Source organism: Dreissena polymorpha, chromosome 5 (assembly GCF_020536995.1).
Source record: "Dreissena polymorpha isolate Duluth1 chromosome 5, UMN_Dpol_1.0, whole genome shotgun sequence".
Taxonomy (NCBI): domain Eukaryota; kingdom Metazoa; phylum Mollusca; class Bivalvia; order Myida; family Dreissenidae; genus Dreissena; species Dreissena polymorpha.
The window spans coordinates 15202409-15222290 of record NC_068359.1 but is presented as its reverse complement, the minus strand read 5'-3'; the positions used below and the strand labels follow the sequence as shown (position 1 = coordinate 15222290).

Genomic DNA, 19882 nt, shown 5'->3' with positions numbered 1-19882 from the left:
TACTTCATTTTAATGCTTAGCTAGTTTCCTTTAATTATTGAGAACTTCAAATGAATATGAATATTACATCAACAGAAATATGTATCTGTATTGCATGTTATCTATTTTGAACTGTGCAATAAAAAATTCAAAACAAACAAAAAACTAGTCATACTTATTTCTCATTATTTTTTACGATTTCCATAATTTTTGGTTTTAAAACTGTTCACTATGATAATACACATGTTACAGTTGCTAATCTAATGCAATCTCAATACTATTATGCCATTTTAAATGTTTTACACAAAAACATTTTACCGTACCCCCAAATTTATGCCCCGCAAAAATGACCTTTTTTCAAACGCACATGGCATTTAAAAACCTTCGTTATCTCAAAATTATTCACGGTGACCTCTCTTTTTATACGCCCGTATAAAATACGGGACGTATTATGTGAAACCCCTTGGCGGCGGGCGGCGGGCGGAAGGCATCACTTTGTCCGGACTCTAATTCAAATTGTATTCATCCGATCTTCACCAAACTTGGTCAGCAGTTGCATCTAGTTGATATCTAGGCCAAGTTCGAATATGGGTCATGCCGGGTCAAAAACTAGGTCATAGGGTCAATAAGTGCATTTTCAAAGGGGCCACTTTGTCCGGACTCTATTTCAAATTGTATTCATCCGATCTTCACCAAACTTGGTCAGCAGTTGCATCTAGTTGATATATAAGCCAAGTTCGAATATGGGTCATGCCGGGTCAAAAACTAGGTCATAGGGTCAATTAGTGCATTTTCAACGGCGCCACTTTGTCCGGACTCTAATTCAAATTGTATTCATCCGATCTTCACCAAACTTGGTCAGTAGTTGCATCTAGTTGATATCTAGGTCAAGTTCGAATATGGGTCATGCCGGGTCAAAAACTAGGTCACAAGGTTACTTAGTGCATTTCAAGCATTTAGCATGGTGTCCGCTCTCTAATTGAAGTAGTTTGCATCTGATCATCACCTAATTTGGTCAGAAGTTGAGTCTAGATGATATGTAGATCAAATTCGAATATGGGTCATGCCGGGTCAAAAACGAGGTCACGATCGGACACATAATGAATTTCAAGCATTTAGCATGGTGCCCGCTCTCTAATTGAAGTAGTTTTCATTTGATCTTCACCAAATTTAGTCAGATGTTACATCTAAATGATATCTAGGTCAAGTTCAAATATGGGTCATGCCGGGTCAATAACTAGGTCTCGAGGTCACTTAGTGCATTTCAAGCATTAAGCATGGTGTCCAAAACCTCCGAACGGGCGTATCTTGTGACAGTTTGGCACTCTTGTTTATTTTATATTAATTTCAGATACAGATTCATTAATCACCATACAAAAAATTATAGCATTCCGGATATTTTGAAAATTTTCACAAAACGATCGAACATCCTTAATTGGACACCTTATTCACCAGAAAAATATACCTATGAACTTAACCAAAAAAGGAGAAACCGATTAATACCAGTTAGCACTTTTGTGGAAAACTGTCTTACGGAAAGTCCGGAGATAGCCGACCTATCACGATCGAAATCACACCCCAATTATTAGTCAGACAGACAGACAGACAGAATGTTTTATTGACGTAAACTTTACAGTTTTTTGTCATTTACAAAATAGTTACATGTATACAAAGCATTATGTCAACGTGATAACTAATAAGAATATTTAAATATCATATTGATCGCGTAAAGATCATATTCATACATACATGAATTTAATTAATAAGTTGTACATAATAAAGATTTGTTTTACAAACACTAATAAGAAACAAAAAAACACAAGCTTCACGCAAACCGTATTCAGGCAAGGAATATAAAAATATATCTATTTAATAATTAGTGCTTAACGCGCAAATGAAAATAACATTAAATGAATAAGATTAAACACACGAAATAAACATAAAATATCCTTTATATCCAAAAGATCCCGAGTAAGAAATAAAATATAATCGGTAGTAAATAGGACCGGTTATAATGGAAGGGTTAAGCTTTAGAATGTGTCTGAAGAATACGGATCAATTCTAGTCAGTTGAGATAACTGAGTTTTTATGTTTTAAGTAATAATGCAAGATTAAAATATTCGCCACAACAAATACATGTCGCTTTGTAAGCGACGCGGACGCGTAAATTGATACATCATCATTAGTTTGACTGGGCAATATATGAATTCTTTGAATATTATCCATTCTAGACATACTTTTTTTCGGTAAGATTTCGTTTGCATTGCACGCTAGTGCCTCGTGCTTACCCACGTTGTGACAACGTGGTAGCCCATCGGCTGTGCGAAAAAATATCATAGAAATCAACAACCTCACCGTTTGCGGCGTTATCGTCTGCGCGTTTACGTTTTGAAGGTGGCGCTGCTGCGAGTTCCGTATCTGTTTTTGATCCAGCTACATGAGCTGATGCCGGCTCTGGTACCGGCGCCGTTTCCGCCGCATTCCTTCTACGCCATCTGGGCCCTTTGTTCCTTCGCCGGGTCTGAATCAACTGCCGCCCGCATCGCCCGCATCGCCCGTCCCTCTCTATCTCCGTTTCGCTACGGCTTGCCCCACCAGTCTTCGCACGCTACGACCTCTAACCGACATTGTAGATTTCAGTTTATGGATGTGTAGACACACGTTTCTCAGTCAAAGCTATGTCGCAAAAGGCACGATATTGTTTTTTTTTTGTTTTTTTTTTAAATCAGAGTTTATTTACAGGTCCGACCGGCCTCTTCACGAGGTCTTTGAGGTCCGACCTGGAAAGGCACGAGATACGTGAAACTCGAGCTTATATACCGGATAAGTGACGTCAGACAGTCACAACTGAAATCGATATCACGCATGGTTTATTGTCGTCTGCTTGTATCTTATGCTTTATACGAGATTTTAACCTCTGTCGGAGACATGTATTCGCTACTTTAAATAAATTAAATTGATTTTTAAAGAAAATAATTTTTATTTATTTTTAGAACCTTTTAAATTTATAAAAAAAACATTGTGCTATTGGATGGCTATAATGCAGTTCTTATGTAATTATATTTCCCTCGGTTTACGAAATATTAGTCTCACTATAAGAATCCTTTGATAGTGTATGTACTTATAATGTTATAATCGCTAAAATATTGCATCATTTTTGTTACTAATGTTTGTAGTATTGTCTGTGTTTTGCAATGAGAATATTCAAATGTATTTGTTGTCAGCTTATACTGAAAGCAAATAAAATAAATATAAATTCAGAATAACTAAAAATACATACCGAATATGTTGAAATGCCATAGCTTTTACACCATTTGTGGATTCTTAGGCTTACAGAAAATGATGTGTTCACGATAAAATTTAATACTTAATAAAACTCAATATGCCCTATTAAGGTAAAACAACTTTGCTTTCGCTACTTGTTTGTCAGAATAACTGCAAAATACAGACCATTTGAAGGAAGATACATTTGGGCTTGGTCAAACATATGCTGCGTGTGTTTTCTTTCGATGTCGGATAATACTATAGCTATTGAGGCTTTCTGAGAACATAATATTAACCAACTGTACATTTTATGCGGAGAAATTGTTTTGTTCAATGTTAATTAAGCATTCATATAAACATTTCCTACGTACTGTTATCGCAATTTACAGACTGACCAAATCCTACCAGTTATTTTTATTTTGTCATGCCAAATTTGAATTATAAATTTTATGAACTTTCGTTAATCTACATTTAATAAACTGTTGTTATACAGCCATATATACACAAAGTGCAATTTTATCAGCACAAGCAGGGGTGAACCCGTAATATAATATGCGGTACATGCGTTATGGCAAATAGCCATGTGTTAAGCAGTGAGACACAAAACACACAAAGCACTAACAGAACGAAACACAACTACACAAAAGAAAATACAAATGAATAAAACTGCGGCAATTGTCTTTGAACGGTCTATGCGGAGATTTTGGGGTTCACGCTGCTTTTAAGAAGCTCACAAACTTGCATTTGACCGATAATTATTCTCCTCACAGTAAAATGTAAATAATAATATTATATTGTTTCCTTATTAGTCACATTAAATATTGACACAAGATATTACATTTGGATTAAATAACCATTTAACTACTCATTAGATTGAAAATGAATAGGGAATCAGAAATATAACGTTCTGAGGCATGATAACATGAAACCGAAACAAGAGTCAGTTAAATCAATAAACTTTATTTAAAAACGCTTGAGGAACATAACATCATGTAGTTTAATATTCATAGTTGTTAAGTTAATAAAACAAATATTTTGAGTTTAAACGGATTTTAAATAAAAAAGTTTTGTCCTGCTTTTTGCAGACAGTACTTGTTTTTTACATTCATCGCTGCAATATTTTGAAAATGTAACGTGAACTCGTGCAGCTATTTTCTCCAGTAAGAAAACGTATGTTCCTTAACACGTGACCCTCTAGCTAGACATAATCAAAGCGCTGAAGGCACTGAAGATGTTCGCTATTGCATAATTAAACACGCAATTCATTTTTCAAAATCAATCGCAAATTTGGAATGAACACACGCCATTCAACTTTATAAAGTGTGTGTCATAGCGCACGGGTCGAGTTTTGTGTGCACTTTTTTTTCATCCTTATTATTTCATAGAAATAACTAAGACAAAAAAAACATGCTTTTATAGAGTTCTGAAAGCATAGAAAGTGTGATGAAAATGGTAATGAGAACTCAATATAAAGAAAATTTGCAGTCACCATCATATTAAAGGAATATTTTTCCTAATATCAAATGACTATATCACCAAGAATATAAATTCATAATGAAAGTTCCGTGTACAAAACTTTTCATTCTTGACACCATATACAAATTAAAAATCTACAATGATCTTCGTATCTTGTATATGGAGGAATAAAAGTATATAAACATGGCTGTTTATGCTTTACTTGTTACCCGAGCAGTCCACACGGTGTCAACAACGCTAACATAAACATAGGTATAGAGCACTAATGCGCTTTTAGGCGTAGCTGTTTCAGTTTTCATCTTAGTGACTTGAACATAACGCCAACAGACACGCATGAATATTTTCGAATATTTAATAAGCTGATTCGAGATACAAGCTCTAAATTTTTGCTACATCACTGCGTATGTGCTCAATTCAAAGGATGTAGCACTGTACAGAGAGTAGTCCGGAATTCCTTACACTGAACTTCAGTGTAAGGAATTCCGGACTACTCTCTGTATGCTCAAACGACACAAATTGTGGCCCTGTTACAATTACGCGTTACAATCCATCTCGCAGAATTTCACTTTCGCCTCCAAGATGAGAAAACAATCATTAGCGAAATAGTATAGTGTCACGATAAGAGAAAATCGTTTAATTATCATACCACAATGATTGCCGTACTTGGTCAGCACGTCTGAAAATCATTCCTTAATGTGTGGATAGGCTGCCATTATTAACAAGTTTGCTATATTGAATTCAATTTTGTATCAAAAAGCATTGTTCTTAAATGTGGCATTTTAAATTCGCAATGAGATTTGTAAAGACCCTCGTCATGCGAAAATGGGTCTTATTCCATATGCGCCCATCATATAAATAGCCCACTCAGCTATCCCTCCTTCTGGTAAGGAGAAACATAACACATTGAGTGATCTTAAAGCGAACAGCATCGCCTATGGCCTGACTGCGCAAAAGCACATGTTGGGTTTAACAAACGCTTGCCGAAACGCATAAGACCCATTTTCGCATGACGGCGCTATTAACGTGTGATTTAAATGTGTCGAAAGAAAACTGCGTTTAAATCAAATATAAACATACGATATATTTCGATAGTGAAGAAAGATACTCATAAAAAGGCATATGAGGACACATATGAAGTGCTCTCCCGTAGTATATTTTTTTATTTACTCACACTAATGTGTGGTTTGACAATGCTAACACACATTTCATGCGGTGAATATGCAGCTTACTAGTGAAAAACACAACAAAATAGTTTAACTTTTGTTGAATTGTATTTAATTATTTAGAAAAGTAAATTGCTAACTTTATTTCAAAGTCAGCGTATACGCCGACTACATTTTAAAAAGACATTTATTGTTATATATATATTTAATATAATATATTTAGTTGTTTTCGGTTTTAGCGATTATAAAGCATTTTCGAGGTTGCCTATAGTATGCCTGTAGTAATTGATGAACTCATATCCAAATGTCTATGTATTGAGAACTGTGAATATAAACAAGCTAAACCTTCTACTAATCTTCTACTATTGCGTTGCTAGCACCCGTAAATACAATAGATCGCCGCTATCTGTTGAGAACCAAAGAAAGTTTTCCATAAATGCCCGCTGTAGTAGCAAGAACGAGATTATGAAACAGGTCATTCGTATTATTATTATAAATTGTTTGTTATATTCGGGTTTAGCGATTATGAAACATTTTTTTGTTTTTGTCTATCGTATCGTTGAAGTTATTGTTGAACTTATGTTAAACGTTTTATAAATTGAGAATATAAATAAGCGTCAACTTTTTCCCGAATCTCTCAATTTACGACATGTACTACGTCATTAAGTTGTATGTGAGAGCGTAATCTATTGCGTTGTTATCGCCCGTAAACTTTCCTTTGTTTATCAAAAGACGCATCTATTAATAGCCTCATATCATGAATGCCAAAACACCCGCGAAAAAGAACCACGTGACCAAATAGGACGCTACACGCAAATACCATGCGACTAAGACTTTTATTATGTAAGAACGCTCCGCAATTCCTTTGAAACCGGGGCCTTGTGATTGCTATTACGTAAAGAATTGACCTCTAACTGAAGTAAGCAAAGGAAACGCAGCACCTAATTGATCATTCCTTTTATGTGCGAAGGCAGATTGAATTTTACTAATGTATGGTTTGCCTATTATAACACACATTATAATGCGGTAAATATGCGACTAACAAGTAAAAATCTCTATAATTAAACTTTTGTTTTGAATTAAGTTATTTAGAAACCAAAATTCCAAACCTTATTTCAAAACAGCAAGACTACATTTTTTAGAGAATATTCTTGTTATATTTTACTGATTTTAACAGTTTCAGCGATAATGAAACATTTTTATGTTGTCTATCGTATCCCTGTAATAATTGTTGAACTCGTGGTCAACGTATTATTAATTGAGACCTGTGAATATAAACAGGCGTAACATTATACTATTGCGTTATTTTCACCCGGACTCCCCTTTGTTTATCGCCAGCCTCAGATTTATGAATGAGATGAGCGAAAATACTACGTCACGCAGACGCAGCAGAAAGTGGACTATTTTAATAATTCATAAACAATCTCCTCCGCGACACGTACAATACGATCATTGTTTTTTTTAATTCTTTTCTATAAACACAATTCGAAACTATTGCATTTAACACGATATTAATATAATGTTTCCATTTGTGAATAAAGATAATTGGAGAACTCAAACCTCTTGCATAAATTATACAACTCTTTCTTGCGCGGTAGTAAGCGGGAATTGGGCTAATCATACCTAGGCCGTACCGACCTGAATTTTACACTAAGCACTTTAGACGGTCGCTAAAGCGACCATCTAAAAACCAGGGGCTGTGTTTTTACCCCGTACATGAATGAAATAAAATAGGAATGTTGATTTATGAATTTACAATTCCAATTAATTACATAACGAAAATAAATATTTATAAATAATGCACAATTAATCATTTAATATAAAAAGTATATATCTTGTACAACTGGCTGATGCAGTCAAATGTGGAAAGGTAAATAAAACGAAAACGAACATTTGCGGGCTGAAAATAATCATAACACCACCTCTTAGAATTCACACATAGATGTAACGTAATTACTCTATGTTTTCGGACACTCTAAGTTTTCGGACACCCCCTTTTTTAGCAAAAATAATTATTTTTCATGACTCTTTATTTTCGGACACACGATTTTTCGTTCATTATTTATGTCTCTAAGTTTTCGGACACAATATTTTACAGCGCTATTTTACAAAATTTCGGTCCTGTTTTCGATATGTAATGACACTTCGATCATGGGGTTTTACAACCAGATTAACATCATAAAACATGGAAGGTGCATGCCTGAGGGCAACGGACCATTACATTGCGTTATTGGGTAAATAACCTTGTAAACCGGTATTAAACAATGGTTTCGCCCGATAGCATAAGCGTTATGACACTTACCAGTGGCAGTCCCAATTAACGGTTCAATTATCTACCGCAATGGTCCTAATGGTCCTAAGTAAAATAACTGTGACAAATACTAAACGCTTCACAGTGTGATGCACCCTATTGCAAGTTTTACGAACAATGGAAGGTGTTAGAAAACAACTATCTGAAATGAACAAACAAAGAATTCATAGGTTGCTTTTTTTGGCGTTAATTACAGGTTCATACTAGCGAGAATCGGTACGTCACATTTTATCTTTGAACTCGTTGGTCAAAGTACAACCCTGTAGTAACTTTCTGTCAAATAAATTAAGCATTTAAAATTATTTAAAATGCAGTGCAAATATATATAACTAATTTATACTATACGGCATGGTATTTTACAAGCGCATGTTATTACCGGTAGGGGTTCACACAATTGACGCTATTTTCGGACACTTAAATTTTCGACTCTAAGTTTTCGGACACCTGCATTTTGTGAATATTTTTCGTATCTATGTTTTCGGACACGAAAAAACATAATTATTTTTAAGTGTCCGAAAACAGAGTAATTACGGTACTTCTATAAAAGACTGACATGCATGTGATATTAACGCGATTTCTTGCATAACAACATACTAACTGATAAACACGTTGAATTTAAAGAATATAGATTGCTATTACTTACTCGTAATATTCGACAAAACGTTGAAGCGTTCGTTCGTATACTTGTCTTTAAAACTATTGATTTGTCTTTTTGAATACTAGATAAACACGTGTTAATCGTAGATGAAGATATAAATCATCAATGAGTCATTAAAGCATTTACTGCCGTATGTAATTGTTCACGCATTATTTGATGGCCACATATTTCTTTCTTAAGCTCATATTCGGGTGTACATTACCATCATTTTTTATATGAATGTGGAAGCCAAAATAACAACCGCATAGCGGATGCCAACGCTCGGCTGCGGGTGCAGTTTTAAATAAATGAAACCTTGTTAGAAGAGTATAAGAGGTCACAGTGACCTTGACGTTTGACCTAAATACCCAAAAAATGGGTGTGGCGTGTAGAACTGATCATATGCATATATGCTACATATGAAGTTTCAATGTTGTAAGTGGAGGCATATTGATTGTAGAGCCAATGTTAATGTTTTAGCACGACAACGAGCTGGCTAAACTCGGGTTTTCTCCGAAACAGCCGAACTTATAATACGTGACCACTATTTTGCAACCCGCTTTTCGGAATTACCGCTTTGTGCGATTCCATTGTCCTATCGCCTAGATTTGTCGATGACAATAGGCCTCCGTGTGTAGAACAAATTCAAGATACATACCCCTTTAATCATTTTTTATGGTTACACGCAGTATTTTGTAAATATCAATTGGACATTGACATCATTGACATCATTGGAAATATCTTTTTTAAAAGCCATTTCCTTCAAACAGGTTATTCTTGTTTACTAGATCTTGTAACATGTAAGAAATTAAATCATAATTTAGTTACCTAATGAACACGCAAATCATGTTTATATGAGCAACGGATGATTTCCTTGGCAACACATAGTGTATGTATCATCAATTTATCAACCAACCGATTAATACTTCAGAGAAGTGTGGTGTGCTCATAACTACTGAGTTATGTAAGAGTCTTCGCTCTTATGTCATCGGGACAATCACCTTTCTTACACACAATATTAATAAAGAGTTTCTTAATATATTACACTGGTAGTCATAAGATTCTTTAACAGATGTTGTTCCGTAAATTACTTTTCCACAAATAAAAAGTTAAACAGATTCATATAAACGCATATATCAAATTAACACTTTTGTACAATAGCGGTTACGTATTTTATATTTTGTATTAAATTGTGGTCCCATTTTAATGGTTTCTAAACCATGTCGCAGTGGTAAAATTTGGCTACGACCATAGGTAACAATGTTCTTTATATCACCTTGATACCTCGGGGGTTAATCTTCGACTCTATTCGACACACATTAGTTTGCATTGGAGTACGATCGCTTACTACAATCTTCATCACCTTTGTGACAACCTATAGAATTCAGGGATATACATTCGGTTACTAATTGTGTGTTTAGGATTTATAAACAAATAAAGATTTGCAAGTATGTTTGCAGATTCGAGAGATACGCAACCAACTGTGCCATTCTGGAAACATGATGATTAAAACAGTGGACTTTCGAGGACTCATTCAGCACATGAAAGATGTTTTAATGCTAGACATATTCAATACATACGAAGCTGCCAGAAATCAACTCACAAAAATCATCAGTGTGCGTATTATAATTGATAAAAGTTTACCTGACATCTTGGTACTTTTTATAATTTACAACTGTGCCCAACAGCAAAGATTGATATTTGCGTTATACGAAAGGGAAATTGGTTCATTATTCAATTCATTGTAAACAATAAGGTTTGTCGGCAGACTCATAGTCATTGACCCGTCGGTCAGGCCGACCGCATTGTACAGTAGTAATCTCCTTTTTAAAATCCGTTACAAATACATTTTGTGCGTACGTGATTGAATAAATCTAAACAAGATAACATCTACTTGACAAGATTCGTTAGCTTCAAAATTATTGTTTTGACCTGTAAAACAATATTATTTATACTACAAATACATGGTTGTTGTCAGCCGGGGTTATTTAATATGTCACATAAAGCAGTATCAACTTGAAACTTTAATGGTTGATATATAGATCTCAACACTGGCAAGCCCAGTGTAAAAACAATTACTATATACGTCATATTTTCCGAATATCCGTATTGTCTGTTATTTTGCCAATAAAGGAGTCTTCAATTTTGTCTTCCAGTCCGCCCCTTCAGAATTATTAATAATTGTTAACGAAACTATATATATACTTAATATCTTGATTTATTTTGGCCACAGTACAAACCCATCAAACATTTTCCTCGCGAGTATTTATTACGCCGTTAACTTAAACATCATTGCTCAATAACAGTCCATTGATTCCTTGATGTGAAACTTAATTTAGTTATTTAGTTCAAGTTGTATGCAAATAATAATGGAGATTGAAAGCGCGAAATAACTGTTACTGGAAAAAGTATTCCCCCAATTTACTGTTGTAAGAGTCTAGCTGTTGCAATGAATATTTATATGCATTTTTATGTACGAATGTATATAACGAGACCATCGTTTTTTAACTAAAATAACCCCGTCTCAACTTAAATGTATTTAGAAGAAAGCAATTACAAATTTAACTATATTTTCGTGCATTTAAAGTAATGTTATACCTTATATGTAGTGCTCAGTTCAAATCACATATAAAATGGTTTCCAATTAAATTGTAGATACCAACACGTGTATTTGCCCAACTACAACATATCTCCATCTATTGAACGTATTTTATATTTTGCCACACATTTATGCATCAGAGCCGTTGCAATCATGTTTTAAATTACTATTTAAATCGTAGTAGGGTTTAGTATAGAGAAAACTTATTGTCAAAAAGTTATGTTAACGTTTGACTTATTGTATCTTATAAGTTAGAAATTGATGACAAATGCATAACGGTGGAAGACGAAATTGAGGCCAGAGAAGAAATACTTACAGCTATTAAAGATTTAAAATGTTCGATACAAGTGCAACAAGAAGGCCAACAAGAAAGGGATGCTAATATTGATAGTTTAAGACATCAGCTGGCTAATTTAGCAAGTAACGAAGAGGGACATATTCGACAAATTCACCAACGATTTCGAGAAATAGAATCGCACATGAACAAATTGAGAGATGAACATATGGAAGCAAATGTAAAGCTTCAAAAACACAAAGCTATTCTGGAGAACATTAACGAGTCCGTGACCATTCAAGCAGCAGACATAAAATGGATTAAAAAAGTAAGTTATTTTATCATTTACGTACCACAATCGCTTTTATATATGAATACAGAATAACAAAAAGATTACAGATTCATTTAGTAATTTGAATGCCATTAGCATTGGCTGAGATTTCGCAACCTTTTAGGCTGTAGTTGCTTGTATTATATATGGTATGTTAAATTTCAGCATTTAAAGACGCTTGACGAGGAATTCAAACCAATTCTGAAAAAGAATGAAGCAAACTGTGAAGGTACCACTTTAATATATAATCTTACAAAATATATAAAACTACTACCACATGTACATCTTTAAATATGGAACACGAAACCATACACGGAGAGCCATGATATTTATGGATAATTGTACTATCGTATAAACTAGCTTACGCCTAATTTACACAATTACTAAATATCGTACGGATAATGACTTATAACCCTTAATCAGAACTATAACATGTCTCGTATAAAATATTACTTACTTAATGTAACGGTTTATCGTATGAAAGACTAATCACGTAAACTCGTTTCAACTGTAAATGTGATGTAAAACTCAGCTTAAAAGTGTGTAAAATAAAATTTAGCAAACTCCTATGAAAAGAAGTATTTTGTTGCATCAAACAACAAAGCATGTGAAAAACATCTGTTAATTACCCGTTCGTGATATTTAAGAAAAGATCATTTACATGAACTGAGCATTTCTGTATTTGTGTGTTCTCTTCATTGATTCGAGAGAAACGTTGTGAGTGTTTTGTTCGTTCCTTCGTTATTCAATCCGTGACAACTTAGTATAGTTTATCGCTTCTTCCAAGAACAACGCCTCTTTCAGAATTTCTAAAATATTTTCACAGCTCTCATAAACCCATATAACCCAAACTAACCTTGTCATTGAACTCATAGGTTTTGATGTTTTACCGTTTTGTAAAGCATCAACGATTAAGAGGAAGAAAGTGTAAAGGAGAACCCCTGATTAGTGTTTTTATGTATTGTAAGGCACCAAACCAAACATTGTGACGCAGATAAAAACTAGACAAAACACCCACATACGAAACCATGAATGGAAAAGTCAATGGAAAAAACCCTGAGGGTTTTATCTGGTTTGAATGAGCGTTTTACATCACAAAAGATATTCTTAAATAGTGTAAATGGCAACGGATTGAATACATTTAAATTTAATAACAATTTAACTACTCATGGTTTCATTATTATAACTATCTCGTTCACTATTAAATGAAACGTTAACAAGTATTAAATACACGTCGTCTCATATTGGAAGTTTAGAGAAATAACACCGTATAGTTATATATTTGGATCATCGTCGAAAAATCACAGTATGAAGCCGAAAAATTGAGTGTCCAAAGCCTCGAAACATAGATGTATATAATACTTTCAAGCTATGTTACACTCATCTTCATTTATAATTGTAAAGAAATAAATTTATTCCAGCCATTTGCAATTTTTGAATTAACAAGATTCGACAAGAAAACATTTAAAGAGATATAATTAAATCATATGACCTTCATGTTGGTTCATTTGGAGTATACTCCATATGGCCATAATACAAAATCAAGCGCTTTTCCTGATATCAAATGACGTCATATATTTGTTAACGCTCAGATTTGTGCTAAATAAAACTATTTTTAGTATGTGTTTAGTACGTGTTTAGTATTCCATTTAAGAATATCACTTAAGGTAACACATAGTGTATTACTTAACTTTTAGTTAGAAATCGTCTGCTTCCTTGCAGTGCGAAATTATAAGCTTGCAATGAATAAAAGTAAAAAACATACACTTAAAATAATGATAGAGATATTCCTTGGCGTGTATTTGTTTTATCGAAGGCGCCCATTTTTGTTAACCTGTGCATAATAAAGAGAACCTCTTATAAATCACTGTAATATTTCTTTATTAAATATGCAAAAAAGAACAAACACAATCGTTTGAGATTTAAGAAACAGTCATACATGCGTTTTGTTCTTATAGCGTTGGTATCATATTAATGCTGAAAACTATGTTTGTCTAAGAATGTATTTGTAATGTGAATTATGGCACTTAGTTCGAAAATGGTCTTTTTTACAGTATTGATGGAACTAGGCAGAAAAATCGATTTGATTCTTGCAGCCATTAGTAACAAGCCAGGTAAGTTATATATGCATGAACTTTTACACATTGTGTATTTGAACATGTTTTTTTAGGTTTCAAGCGGTTTACAAAATATTTAAATAGTTTTAATTGTTTTTAACCTCACAAGAGCCTGAAATGCTCAAAAATCAGCTATTGTAGTCAGTCATCAACCGACGTGCACATGTTGGCAAACAAGGGTTTTAACCATGTAATTTAATGCTTTTTTCGTAATTCGTGACGAATACGGTTAATTATTACACTGTATAGAGAAAATTAAAGGCATTAAGACTTGCTGGATTTTAAAGTTGTTTTCAAGCCTTTATAAGCAATCATTAAGCAAGATTCCATATGTTGCTAAACAATTGTTGTAAATGTAACTAGAATGTAACTTTTTGTCAGATACCGTGGCGCATACCTTTACATGTTAATAAGTCGGTTTATTTATTTTTTATTATGGAAATACCCGACTTCTGTAACTCATCGTCTTAACACATGTTTTAAACATTGACACTTGTTTGTATTTTTTTTCTGTAATATGTGGAAAAGTGTGCGATAACAAAGTGTTTATTCATGCTTATATAGTGCCTGAAGTGAATTCCAAAGTTGTTGTAAATACCAAAAAATCGCGAAGCCATGGAGATATAACAGATTTGTTAGTCACATCAGCTAACGACATTACAATTGATGGCGTACTATCACCGTTGCAGGAACTAGTTCTTACAGCTTTTGGAGAGATCCAAAACGGTATGCCTTATTATTAACTTTCAATTAGTTATATTTCGTATGAATAAAATTTTACGTTCCGGCTAACATATATCAACACGTTAAATGTCGGTATGTTTGAACACGATTGCCGTTAAAACTATTACTGTGTTTAATTTGTATATAATTAAGACTGTTGTTGCTGCAATACAATTGAAAAGCGGTATGCTTAATTAATTATTACTTTAAATCATTTGTATAAATCAGTATTAACGTTCCGGCTAGCATATACATTAAATGTTGGTATGTTTATCATGGTCGCCTGTAAAAGCTATTGCTATGTTTAATATATAACAGAAGCAAGACTATTGTTGATTTTCTGAATTAACTTCTTGTGATAGGAGGAGGACAAATTAAGGAGGTAACGCATGAGTGTATGGCAATCTACATTAGATTTCCAACGCTCAAATGTTGGCTGGAATTCCATCTCAGGTATTTGAATGGGAAAATAGACTCATACTTTGAGCCAATTCAACAGCATCTGCGGACGTATTTAGGCTACGAGGATTTGGAGCTCACCGTCGATATCTACGAAGAAGACTTCAAGGCAAATGTTCAATCAATAGGTAATTATTCGGACATTTATTTTTTTTGTCTAGAAAACATCAAACGTGCAAATATTCACAGAAAAGTTTTTTAGTTGAAAATACGCATGTACACACGATAAAAGACTGTTTACCCAACGAACGTTTATGTTTTGGTGGTTGTTAGAAAAATGCATTATAGGAACTTTTGATGTACTATGTAGACTAAAAGTCAGGAAGTCGATAACATAATGCGCTCCAATGGTAAAGCAGTAAAGGTTATTTCCATGGATAATAATTAGGTGAGGGATTGGGAACGAATATCCAAATATTCGAATATTCGAAAATCATTTACGTATATTGATAAACATTAAAAAAGTGTGTATTGACAGGTTTTTTAACATCAGCGGTCAATTGTATAAACAGTGGTTAATATTAATTTTAGTAACTTGATTAGCGCAGTTATTTACATGGTTATGTTACCGCAAGATAATTGTATTTGTATAAACGATGGTTACTTTGTTGTAACCATACCAACCTAACCATCGAAATTTGTTAACTTACACAGTAAAATTACCAACAATGCAACCCTGAACATGACGTCGTTTTCGCGCAATTTGTCAGACGAACATTGTCCAATATGGCCTCTTACTCTGTCACAAATGAAATAAGCGAAAAACGGGCTAAACCCTTAAGCGACAGAGAGGTGAACGTTTTTAAGAACTTAATGACATAAAATCTTCATAAAATCAAATCAAACCAAATCGGCCACTCGTTACCTAATAAGTAATTGACACCATGCTCGTTGTATTCAGACACTTGGCACAAGACATTATTTAAAGCCCCATTTACACTCAAAATCAACGAATATTTCGTAAAATATTTCATCAAATAAAATTAAACCATACAAAATCATTGTTCCTTAAAGCAAGCGCCTAAATGTGAACGCTAGATGTGGTCTGGTAACATAGATTTAACAAGATACATTGTTACCAGAGCACATCATTGAAATTATACATATTATATACAGAAACTGATTTTGTATGGGTTTACTTTATTTTACGAAATAATTAACGAAATATTCGTTGATTTTGATTGTTAATGGGGCTTTAAAAGGATCTGTCTGGTTATGATGTCTACGCATTGAATCGCAAAACTTATTTATTATCGGGATGATATAACTATTGTGGTTAGTCTACATTAGCAACACGGTAATTCACATGGACCGAAGTAGGTTGCAACGAAGCAATACAACGAAACGAACACATAATTTTTAAATTATGTTGTCACAAGATTTATTATCGAATCCCGTGTGAATACAGTTTCATGCTTTTGAACATAATTTCTAGAAATTTTTGATCGAAAATAAATTTTGAAGCAATAAAAGTGTGCATTTTGCAACACTGCGTTTAGCAAGATATAATCAATATTTGAAATATGAAATGAGTAAAATAGACATAAAATAATTCTTTGAAACGAAATCACTTGCATTGAGTATCAAATACATGGAAGTTTGTATTTAAATAGCTAATATGTATTTAACCTTTATGTCATTAAGCATTAAATATTGGAGACTTAAAATGATAACTTCATTCGTTTCAAGTTACCGAATAAATAAACGGAACATCACTAAAATTATGTTTAAATTAAGCTTTATTCAATTTAATTCTTACATAGTTGATAAGTCTACTGATTGCTTTGTTCACTTAGCTTACTGTACCTTTTACAAATTGAAGAGTACAGAAAACAGAACATTGTTTAAGCTTTGAAAATGCTGATTTTTTCTCGCGCTTGGTTAACCTTAAATCTTAAATGCAGTTTAACAGAGCTGTCTTCGCCTGACAAACTGGTAATGTTGCACTCGAGAAGTAGAAGTTGGTTGTTAATAGGGGGCAATAAAAGGATTAGCGATAGTAACTTTTATCCAGACAGAGCTTGAATAGCGAATTTTATTGTGAATTTATAGAACGTATTAACGTATATCTGAACAAATTGTCTGATATCGGGACGCCGGAACAATCACCAAACTGACGGGATTGTCCCTTCGAGATCTGGCATGAATGTTTTAATTCCGTTATCCATATATCAAATCAATGATTATCTAATTAGAATTTAGTTTTTCAAATCCAAACCAATTTAATCATTATCAAATGGTTCTTTATTCCAGAAAAATAGCGAAACCAAAAGCATAACTATTATCGATGGAAAGTAATCCAGATCAATTATAAGTATTGAAATAAATTATAATTACGGTAATGTGTTTTCCTGAAATATCTAACATCTAATGAAACTAAACAGTATTTATTTAAAAAAAGAGCATATAAATATCAATGATCTTTAAAAAAAATATAACTCTATCCTGTTTTTCAAAGCCGCACATAAGATACGATTTATGGTGGCATTTGTGGCGATCAGGAATATTAATTTCTCCGGACGGTCATAAATTATGACATTTTAATATAAGGTTTAAAAGTCGAATATTCGAATATATTCGAATAATGACAAACGAATATTCGAATATCGTTTCAAGTATTCGTTCCCATCCCTAGGTTTATGATTAAATGCAGATATACAGCATTAAAAACTAATTTTTGTCATTTCTACAATAGCATTTATGTTATGGCTATTCTGCTAAATATGGTCATAACAAAGGATATGTGTGTGCTGATTAAATTGTTCATATTATACATTCTTTCATTGTCAATTTCCTGCATAAGATTCTTGCCAACTGTGTGGTTGACATATCAGCGCTTAGATAACAGTGTGTCTTTCAGTGTTTCAGTTAGAGGCCGCTACAGACGTAAACGACGACCCATGTTTTGCTAAACAACCAAGTTACTCGGGATCTGATGGTGAGTGTAAAATATACTATAAAACTACTAATTAGAAAGTCAATGTGAAGTGTTGATCTACGTCTTTTAAATGCTCTACCAGAGCCATTGAGCGTAGCGACATAGATTCTTTTAACAAACTTTTTTTGTCATTAGATCACATATAAAGTGTACTATTAACTGTTTCGAACATTAAAAAAAATCTTGCGAAAATTATAGGTTCGTCAAAAATTTAAGCTCGACACTTATTTTTAAAAAGTTTTATTGCCTGCGAAAATTAACAATTAAACCATTTTGAAATGTAAGTAACAACTGCCGATCATACAGAGGTAGATTATCGAATGTAAATTCCCTCGTGATAATGGAAATATATTGTATATATTTGTCTTATCGTGTATAAAATCGGTTATCGGCCGACATCAAGAAATATTACATATGTTTAAGACTAGCTTTACCTGGAATTAATAGTTGACATGTTTCAATTATACGGCCATAAGTTGTATGCTCTAAATGCGGTCCAACCTGTAATTATCATTTCAACTAAAACCTTCTTAAAGCCAAGTTATTATTATTATTTAATTCTATTTAAGCTAACCTTAGCGCGAAGTACTCAATGGGAGCTATTGTGATCACTCTTTTGTCGGCTCCCAAAGTCTAAAATCGACTTATAGCTCACTTGCAATCTGAAGGATACATGTGTATTTAATTTCATTACATTTTGTAAAAAATGAAATTGCCAATGTATAAGCCGATTTCGGAATAAGGTCTAGTAGAGCCAAACTTGGTCAAAAGGTATATAAATGAGTCTTGATTAAACTGGTTCATTGTGTGCGCGTCTTTATCCCATCTAAGTACTAAGTCCTGCAGAAATGTTGTGATAGGGGAGATGTTTGTCGGGCTGGCATCATTTTGTGTTTTGAGAATTTTAAAACACAAAAACTGCGTCAATTTCAGGCTTATTTGGTTTAACGTATAGACAAGCCTTATATGATGTATGTTAATGTCATTTTGCGATTGTTACTTATATAATATATGACTAAATTAGTGCCAACCAATGTTATGTTTAAAACATGATGAAGTTGGCGTCAAAAATGGCTTCAAGAATCTAGATGGATGCTTAACATTGCTGCTAAAGCCAAAATTATTTCCAAATTAAGCACATGAATAATAAATAGGTGTAATAACTAAATTATTGAGCATCATTTTAGTTTTTGAAAAGTGTGTGATTAAATAATTGTTTAAATACATTTCAGATTATAGTATAACATGAACATATCGACTTTATCCTGACCATTAGGGAATAATTATATTATTTGTGTGTACATCATCTTCCTAAAATGTATAATTTGATTTATAAAAATACTCTGATGGATTGTCATAAAGAAACTAATATATCAATTGAAATAACATATTTAAAAAAATTCAATCTTTGCCCTTTTAGGTCAAGATCAGGTTACCGTTTTTTAACATCATGGTATTAAGTAATATGTATATCAGTTTAGTTAATGGTGTCAGTTAGGTAACATAGAGTGATTTTCTAATGTAAATATGATATATTTTGTCTTTCATTCCAACAATAACAAAATGCGATACAAGCTAGTGCCATCTTACCTTTCTAATTGACAAGGTAAG

General features: G+C 33.2%; 1 protein-coding gene across 1 annotated transcript; it reads left to right on the top strand.

Moving 5' to 3' along the window:
* The first annotated feature begins 10284 nt into the window (after positions 1–10284).
* On the top strand, positions 10285–18908 carry LOC127831055 (uncharacterized). The gene is made up of 8 exons (XM_052356042.1): positions 10285–10446; positions 11681–12031; positions 12209–12263; positions 14089–14148; positions 14841–14877; positions 15328–15442; positions 18202–18271; positions 18841–18908. Exons 1-8 carry the CDS (start codon positions 10330–10332, stop codon positions 18906–18908), a joined length of 873 nt encoding a protein of 290 aa, XP_052212002.1. The 5' UTR covers positions 10285–10329.
* Positions 18909–19882: the final 974 nt, after the last annotated feature.

Excerpts from the sequence above, each read along its gene's own strand:
- LOC127831055 (XM_052356042.1), top strand. The coding sequence starts at position 10,330 with ATGATGATTAAAACAGTGGACTTTCGAGGACTCATTCAGCACATGAAA. Across the intron at positions 12,264-14,088 it reads GAATGAAGCAAACTGTGAAG|TATTGATGGAACTAGGCAGA; the intron begins GTACCACTTTAA and ends TCTTTTTTACAG. Across the intron at positions 14,878-15,327 it reads TTTTGGAGAGATCCAAAACG|GTATTTGAATGGGAAAATAG; the intron begins GTATGCCTTATT and ends ATTCCATCTCAG.